The sequence below is a fragment of the Fopius arisanus genome, unplaced genomic scaffold (assembly GCF_000806365.1).
Source record: "Fopius arisanus strain USDA-PBARC FA_bdor unplaced genomic scaffold, ASM80636v1 scaffold00097, whole genome shotgun sequence".
Lineage (NCBI taxonomy): Eukaryota > Metazoa > Arthropoda > Insecta > Hymenoptera > Braconidae > Fopius > Fopius arisanus.
The window spans coordinates 162,148-171,077 of record NW_011887836.1 but is presented as its reverse complement, the minus strand read 5'-3'; the positions used below and the strand labels follow the sequence as shown (position 1 = coordinate 171,077).

At 39.7% G+C, this 8,930-nt stretch overlaps 2 protein-coding genes across 2 annotated transcripts; one reads left to right on the top strand and one right to left on the bottom strand.

The window, feature by feature from the left end:
* Window positions 1-3,287: 3,287 nt before the first annotated feature.
* Window positions 3,288-5,140, bottom strand: LOC105270926 (uncharacterized). The gene has a single exon (XM_011312164.1). The coding sequence runs from the start codon at window positions 5,124-5,126 to the stop codon at window positions 3,834-3,836; it is 1,293 nt and encodes a 430-aa protein (XP_011310466.1). The 5' UTR covers window positions 5,127-5,140; the 3' UTR covers window positions 3,288-3,833.
* A 1,586-nt stretch (window positions 5,141-6,726) lies between these two features.
* On the top strand, window positions 6,727-8,675 carry LOC105270925 (G-protein coupled receptor Mth2). The gene is made up of 2 exons (XM_011312163.1): window positions 6,727-7,006; window positions 7,278-8,675. The coding sequence occupies exons 1-2, from the start codon at window positions 6,805-6,807 to the stop codon at window positions 8,339-8,341; spliced, it is 1,266 nt and encodes a 421-aa protein (XP_011310465.1). The 5' UTR covers window positions 6,727-6,804; the 3' UTR covers window positions 8,342-8,675.
* The last annotated feature ends 255 nt before the right edge of the window (window positions 8,676-8,930 follow it).

The following is an 8,930-nucleotide window of genomic DNA, read 5'->3' as shown; positions in this document are numbered from 1 at the left end:
ATTAAAGGACAAGTGTAGAAAAATTAGTGAAAATTACCGGAGACGTGAGATCTGAGAGAATTTTTCCGCGAGAATTATCAAATGGTTTTAGCAACTCCCGGAATCTATCGTGTTTAGTCTCCATCCAACATTATCGATATGCAAATTAATATTTATTCTCACTCCTCATGACCGCCTAGTTTATGTGGCATATAAGGAAAGATGAAAATGAAGCTATTCGTTATGTAGGTAATCGAGAAAGCAGCCGAGATAATGGATGGTCGACATCATTCGGTGGTGAATAACGTTTCTAACAATAAATTGCTAAATTGCGTGCTAGACCCTCGCCCTTGCTACATACTGAGGTGTACTAACGTATTTCTTTGAACCACTTTATCAGATACCCATCTGAGGGAATAGTGTTGAAGTGTTCACTGCGGAACTGTATGAGTATTTTTCCGATGTAATCACTCCTAATTCCAACTATTACGACATTTAAATTGGTCTTGACATTTTCATTTTCATTGGAATAAATTATTATTGGGAAGAAAAAGTGTCTCGAGGAAAACTACTGACATTTCAAAGGCCCCAATGATGAAAAAGCCCTGGCCAACGTCTTTTATTATGATGACGCATGAGGTGTCGAGTCGTGAACAGCTGGAGGTCTCCAGCCATCTAGGATATAGTATGAGGAAGTTTTGAGACATCGCAGACCTACAGATGAGCAGCAGATTGCTCTCATTATCCCTCTCTCCGTGTCAATTCCAGTGCTCTCACACTGTATGTCTCAGGCGGTGCTATCCTACCATTATCTACTTGGTTTCTCCCCCTACTGTTAAACTCCATCTCAACCCCTGAAGCCTGTCTTCACAGCCGGGCAATAACCAGAAAACAGAGGACCAAACCCGTTGAGCCATGAAAGGAGACTCCACCTTGCCTCTTGGAACGTTGTGAAGAATTTATCCATTGGAGGTACAGCCCTCTCGTGGGATGAGACGGTGTCTGGTGATTGGATTTTGACTGCCTCTATTTTACGACCACAAGAGACCGATCACCGAAATTTGATTGCCAGATAGGAATTTGGAGGATAAAAAAAATCCAGGTGGAATCTCCGGATTGAATTATTCCCTTCGAAATGCGCAGTTTCATTCCAAAGAGATAGCCATTCAATTTCAATTAATTATCAGTTATTATTAAAGAAAGGAATTATTGAAATTCTCTGGGATCATCCATCTATCATTCAATTTTCACTAATTGGCACACGGTGAATTTTCCAAAAAGGCGGTCATATGGAATTTATGGAGAATGAAAAATAAATCCAGGTGGAATCATCGAATTGAGTTATTTCCGTGGCAATGCGCCCTCGTGTGATTCAAAAGAGAAAGCCGTTGAATTCAAATTTATTATTAGGCATTAATTAAAAATAATGTGCGGGCATGGCTGAGAAAAGCCGCGAGAGTAGAGAAAAATCCGTGATGAAATAATAAAGCGTAATTTACGATGGTTGAATTAATACTGGCGGTGTAAAACCCACAGTGTCATTCATGGCTTTCCGACGTGGGTGACAAAAAGCCAATGTTAGTAAAGTGCACGACAGGGAAAACAGGAATTTGAAGTGCGGTGTGACATAGACTCTGGTAGGTAGAGTATCACACGTGGTGTAATGCCAAATCAGAGTACGTGCCGGAACGCGTGAAACACCAGCTCCATAAATTGTAATTAAATCATAATGCGAAACCACAGCTCGGGGTGCACAGCTACCACCCACGTCGCACCTGTATTGGATCCAATTGCTCCCTTTGCTCCACCATCGGATAATTGACTCGCGCGTCTGCCGTACCAGCCAGAAATGAAATATTTTTCTTATCGATCGGTCTAATAATTCCTTGTAAGGATACTATTCTTTGATTTATAGCACTTGAACTTGTACCTATTTGCATGCTCTGGTGCTTCGCTGAAAGTTGCCAGCGCTCGCACTCATTATAAATGGGAATTCCACCTAAAATGTCGCCAAGGGTTGTATCGCAAGAGGCAAAAGGAATTTAATTAGAGTGCACAACGGGGACGGCACTCAGGTATCACTGGCTAAACGAGTTTCATCCATTAGATGGAAAAGCCTACCACTTGCTGTGTTTTCACTATTTGTTGTGTAACGGTTAAAAATTCATTTCCATCAAGTCTCGATTGTTGAGCAATGAATGGAGACCTCAGCTTCCTCACTCACTGAGAAGTTTGACCCATAGCCAACTCTTTTGTTCTACCGTTGAACGCAAAATCAATGGTCTTTCCTCGGGAGAAGTTTCACCTAGAACCTCGTGCGCTTTGCATTTGCTTGCATATTCATTCGCACTCCTATTCAAGAATCCTGAATACTTTGTCCGCGGAAATACCATGAAACGAGAAGCCAACATTCTCGTGTTTATTAAAATGCTCACCATGAGCTTCACCAAGTGCTTGCTTGACAAATCGGGACATCATCTCATGCCCCATATTTTTATATCAAATATTTTCCAACTTTTCATTCTTCACTCCTTCCGGGGTCACGTTCGTCGCGCAATGAAAACTTTAATACTGGTCTAATAAGAAAACACGTTTGTTTTATGATGCACATATAATACCTGCAAACCTTAAATCGTCTCGTACCACTCTATGGGCGTTCCTGCGTTGAATTGCCTGATTTACATAAACTAGATAACTGCAGCACCTTATTACAAGTCGAGGAAAAACTTTCAGCAAAAAATGAAATTCCCCGTTTAATGTTAACTGCTTGGCAAATGCCAACACGCTCGTCAACTTTTTTCGGGTAGTTTCGATAATTTTTATTTAAAAAATCGTTGAGGGGACAATAAGCGATAAAAAATACGATAAGTCATGTTGTTCTGAGTTCTTGGAAGAAAATAATCAAGCTAATTAAAATGTATCCTAGAAAAATGGCATACCACATCCCTTTCTTGCGATAACGCCCGCCATTCATTTTAACCAATGGAATTGTTGAAAAATCATGTCATTGCTTACCTTCAGATCGTGTTCTATGGCGTTGAACTTTAATCAATATCACATGGAACCCGTCGTAGGGAAGTCCTAAAAAACTCTTCGATCAAATCAAAGTCCATAATCCTTGTGTGCGGTTTGGGAACCGGTAACCAGATTAATCCGCTTATCCTTTGATTGATTGAACGAGCAAGCCAATGACCGCGGTAGTGATCAATCACGTATTGACCAATTGCGCGGGATTAATAGATGTGGATAATTAAAGGTGCAGACAGCAGGAAAAACACGAATTCGAGAAAAGCCAAAAGAGAGCCATTTATTATTCAATATTCTTCAATACTCCTATTGTCAATTTATTTCCATTCATTTTAAACAATCAAATGAATACATTGAGTACAAACTATATTTCAAATTTACAAATATTTTTAGACATTGAACGGTCAGCTGTGAATTGATGGAAAATAATGTGATATGCGAGGACAATGAAATGCTTATTCTCGTGATTTTCCACTCGCGTGCATCGGGGATTCCCGCGAATGAGAATGAAATCACGGTAACTCCCAACTTGACACAGAGAATAGTAAATTACACGTGAATGCAGATGGTCAGTCATACATAAATCATAAATCTTATTGTCAATTTTCACTTCATTGAAGATGCACTTTCTCTCCCCGATTTCTTGCCACATTTCGAAATCCGGGGTGATTTCCATTATGGTATTACAAAAAAATAAAAAATACAATTAAATTATAAATTTCATCTGGCGGACATCGGTTCAAATACCTGAGTATGTTAATTAATTAATTGAAATCGATGGTTATTATAATTATTATGAGAATGAATGGATCATAATTTTTCTTTGGTCAATCGTGTGAACTTACAGTAGACGGTGATGCAGTGGAATTTTCTTCTTTTCTACGATGTTTGCATTTTGCAACGAGTCGTTTTACTCTTTTGAGGATATCCTTGTGAGTAGTTAGCATCAGTAGCCAGAGGAGTGGTTGAATCATTCTGCATATCTTTAGCACGATGAGAATGTTAAAGCAGGCCAGTGCCATTCCAAAAAACCAGGGCGCTCCCATCAAGAGATAAAGTCTCAGGAACAGAAAATATTTTTTCGTCAGTACATTGCTCTGATTGCGCGTTGCAATTTCGGTGCTCCGCTGTATTTTGATGATTTTGTAAGTCGTCAGCACAAACAGAATATTATTCAACAGGAGAACGAATGCCGGTAGCAGAAAAAAGTATAAATTAACAACTACACTCGGTCCTTTGCTGTAATTCAAGTAATTGGGCTTCAAGACAAAGTCACTGCGCACGTAAGGAATATAGTCACAGAGGGCAGCGAGAAGTGTCGGCAAAAATGGTCCACCCCAGGCAAAAATACTGTACATGAGTAGTTTACGTGACTCAACTTCACTGGTTTTATGGGAAGTTTGGGCTATCCATCGAAATTTTATTATGGCGAGTGTCATGTCGAAGCAGATTCCATTGAGCCAGAAAACGGTGGCAATGGTGAAATACTGGAGAACAAGCCACAGCAAAATCATGATGTGATCATTAATAGGACAAGCCTTGAGTTCACAATAACCCAGAACCTGCAGTGTGACGCCTTGCATCAGGAGGCAAATGGTGTGTCGGACAACCGCACGATTGTACAAACCCCGTCCCAATTCTGGAACAGACAGGTAGACGAGAACAACGACAGTGCACAAGATCATGTGAGCGAGATTCGTTGACATGTACGTCTGAGCGCCCCAGAACACAACCGAGCACAATCCAAGTATTGACGAACCCTGATTGACACATTTGGCTATTACGGTTTTTCCACTGAGCGTGTCTTCGATGCACGAATCATTATCTCCATTCAAAGTCACATACTCTGCGTAACCAATTTGGTATTCCTTGTGGACAACCAATGATTCATTATTTCGACAGTGAAACGTCAGCGCCTTCGTTGCAATATCAGAATCATTGATTATATTATCCGTTATCCGTTTTACACACGTCAGATGTTCGTCGAAGAAACAATCGGAGCGACAACACTTCTGGGGTATTCTCCAGTGATGTGTAGAATTGTTGCAATTCGTTGATCTGAATAGATGCAGAATAATAAATATGGAAACCCTCCCCAAAACTAACCCCGACGTGAACATGTTGACGGATGAGCCATGCGATAACGACTGGTGAAGTTGACTCACCGTGACCGCGACCGTGCATCATTTTTCAACGCCATTCTTCCTTATTCCTCAGAGTGCTATGTACGAGTTTTCATTGGTCATGCGTGACCACTTTCGATAGAGTACCACAATCATAAGAATAAATATTGTATTATCAGTATCTTCTCCATTCTTCTATTTACGTACGGAAATTCAAATACGCGCATTTGGCTGAGTCCCAATCCCCCAATAATTGATCGATACCTCCTAACTGCTGAGATATGCCAAAATTTTTAACTTCATACCCCGTTCGAAAGTACGCACTTCCTGCTGCGATTTTGAAGCACAAAGTGGAATTTTCTGAATTGGTCCAGTTACACGTACGCCTTCTACAACAGCAGGAGTGAAAACTTATTCATGCACTGATACTCAATACGTGAGAGACGATCTCAGTACGAAACATATAAAAAATGGAGAGAAGGAAATGAAAATGCCGTATCAAAATTTGAGAAGAGTACTCTAGTTGTATATTTCAAAGTCAAGTTAAGTCAAAGACTAAATCAGTCCGTAATTTTTACTGAATATTGTTTTGACTGGCAGATAACGAAACAGACACGTAATTTTCATTGAATTTTTCTCTCCATGAAAGCTTAATTATTCATTAAATTAATTTTAATACGTATGTAATCAGTCCGTACTTTCGAGTGGGTATAATGAAAAATATTATAACTATATGGGCAGATAGTTGAAATTTTTTCTTTCCTGAACAGCAAGTCATACTGCCCTCGGCTTCGCCTCGAGCAGCATGGCCCGCGGCAGTGTAATATACTATATATAAATCTTTTTTGTAGCAGATATATCACTCTGTTAATAAGATATTCACAAAAATTCCTCTACGATTCTTCAATTAGGAAATATTCACCGATAATTGAGCCTATGAAATGAAGTGAAATCTATTTACATCAATTCAGAACGAAAAACAATGGTTAATTATGATTGATTGGTGTTTTGGGATGATGCATGTGTTTGCCCGTGTATTAGCAATATTATCAGGAGTTATTCTATGCGTTTGCCGAGTCCTTCCTCAATATTATTCCACTAGGCTATTGCGTTACAATGGCTCTCTGTGTCAACAGCACTTATGCATATTTTTAGAATGCATGTATTCATTGAGGATTCGCTATCGCAAGTTATTTTGTCAAATACAGAAACATTCCGATGATGCCATTGTCGAATGATCCTTCAGTTGACATACTGTGGTAATTATTAGCAATTTCAAGATATTAAATGAGAGGGATCGTGCAATTGACTGATCATGTTCAATGTTTCGTGGAGAGCGATTTATGATGAACGATTTAGGCTTTTTATGATTTATCGCAATTTAAATAAGCCACTTGGATCACTGGGATTAGCCACACACCGCGAACAAAGCCTGTGAATTATATGAATCTCCTCTCGCTGATCATATCCCCCGGGTTGGTGAATGCAAAGTACTTGTCTGTATGTATAATACACATTCGCGGAAAGTCACGTGAGAGCTTCAGGTATGACTCAACAGTAGTGTCCAGCGATGGAGTAGAGTTGCAGTAGGCTTTCCAGAGGAAGTTACAATTTAACATCCCACGGATGTTCGACGCTGAACGTGCCGATCAGTCGATCCTGAGTGTCTTGCAAAATGTATCAGTTGAAGAATGGTATTATCGCCATTCTCACCAGTTTTGTGTTATTTGCTAAACCCAGTAATGCCGCGCTCTTCAAGTGCTGTGGTGATGGATTTGTTCTTGATGATCATCTGGAGTGTCAAACTGTTCATGATAAGACCAACATCTTCCTGATGTTGAATGGTACGAGAGAAGTTTTGAGAGAATGCTCCAAAGGTAAGGATTAACTATTTATGATATTCATCAGAAGCGAGGAGGTCTTCAAAATGATTATTTGAATTGATTTACTATTCCCGTAAAGTAATTGAGATGTAATCATCTAACCATTCCACAAGAGCAATTCAGTTTGAATCAATTAGTTTGTATGAGAATTTTTAATATCATGAAACGCCAGAAGATAGCGACCTCGATGTGGCTAATGAGTTTAATAGAAAGTTGTGTTAATACTGCCACAGATAACATTGTATTGAATAGTATCTATTTCCAGGAATTCATGATAACGTAGCAGCAGAAGGTGACGACACGGAGTTGGTCTGCATGGGATTGCACGTGAATGGAACAGTTGTCACATTATCCTGCGATAAGATGCTGAGCAATGAGACATATGGCCACTGCGATAGTCCATTTAAATTGTTGAATTTCTGGGGTGCAACCATGATGATATTCGCTACAATCATCTACACCTTGCCCTACATACTAGTAGCTATTGTCTACTGCGTGTACGCCGATCTGCGAAAAAGGGCATTTGATAATTCACTCATATGTTACAATTCATCATACGTAATGCTCAACTTGACGATCATCACACTCGGCTTCTTCGAGCTTTGCCACAGGCCACTGCCGGATTTTGTGTATGGAATATTGGGATCAGTGATCGTGTACTTTACTCAGGCCTCTTGTTTATGGCTATTCACCCTGTGCTTCGACATGACACTCGTTATTACAAGATTTCGATGGGCGCCGTCAGGCAGTTCGAAGGCACGAAGTGAAAACCGAAAATTCAGAGTTTACTCCATGTTCAATTGGGGATTGTCCGTCTTACCGGCTTTCATCGTTGTGATAACTGAATTCGCATTGTCTCTACCGAAGGAATCGCCGGTGAGAGCGAATTTTTCAGATTTTCATGGACCTCCAAATAAATCTTTATTAATTTACACACTTACTATTCCGGTTTTGTGTCTTTTGACGAACACTGCTCTTTTTATTTATACGAGTTACCGAATTGTGAAGGTGAAAAAGGATAATCGAATATTAAATGAGAATAATGCGAGAAAAGAAAAGGAGAAGTACTTGGTTTACTTGAAATTGTATATAATCATGGATGCTCCATGGTTGACTGGAGCCTTGTCCGCTATTTACCCCAGTCTCTGGATATTGAAGTTTTTCAGGATCTTCCAGCCGATTTTAATGCTCTACATCATTCTGCCGAAGAAGAAAATATTGAAGACGATTGGCTGTTTGAAGAAGACTCAGCAAGTGAGAGTGGAGAATTGCCGGAAGGATCTGAAGGATGATGCACACAAACCGCTTAATGAAAATGCCGTGTGCTAATTATTTCTCCGAAAGACTGCGTGAAATCATTTGGACTGATTAGAAAGTAATTGGGGTTCAATGGGTTGTAATCGAAATATTTGGAAATGTGTTTGGATCGAGTAATCTATGTTTGCCTCGATGGAAAGGGCGGTTCTGAAACTGAACGGGAACTCAGCAATTCCCCAGCAGGAAACAGTTATAGCGCTGGTGATAGACTCTTTAACTAGGTTACGGACAGATTGAAATACTCGGAGCAATAGTTGAGCTCGAGCGCCCTGAGCAAACATCGAATTAATGGAAGAAATTGAAGTTTTGGAGACAATTATAGAATTATTTTGGTTAATAAAGGTAAAAAGCGTACAATAAAGTTTTAAACTACGGAAAATTTTCTATTTCTATTGATATGAGATGGATTGGGAATAAAATATTTCTCAGTCCTGCATTTTCTTTTTATTCCACGTGGGAATGTAAATGGAGGAGTTTGAAGTGAACTTTTGACGTTATGGGGGAGTCGAAGAGAAAATTGAAAATCGAATCAGTCGGAAAATCGGATTACTGCACGGATTCTCCACAACCACAGACACAGCGACTCTTACGTTCATGGAGC

Coding starts and splice junctions, on each gene's coding strand:
- LOC105270926 (XM_011312164.1), bottom strand. CDS start 5,126: ATGTTCACGTCGGGGTTAGTTTTGGGGAGGGTTTCCATATTTATTATT.
- LOC105270925 (XM_011312163.1), top strand. CDS start 6,805: ATGTATCAGTTGAAGAATGGTATTATCGCCATTCTCACCAGTTTTGTG. Junction 7,007..7,277: donor TTTGAGAGAATGCTCCAAAG/GTAAGGATTAAC, acceptor ATCTATTTCCAG/GAATTCATGATAACGTAGCA.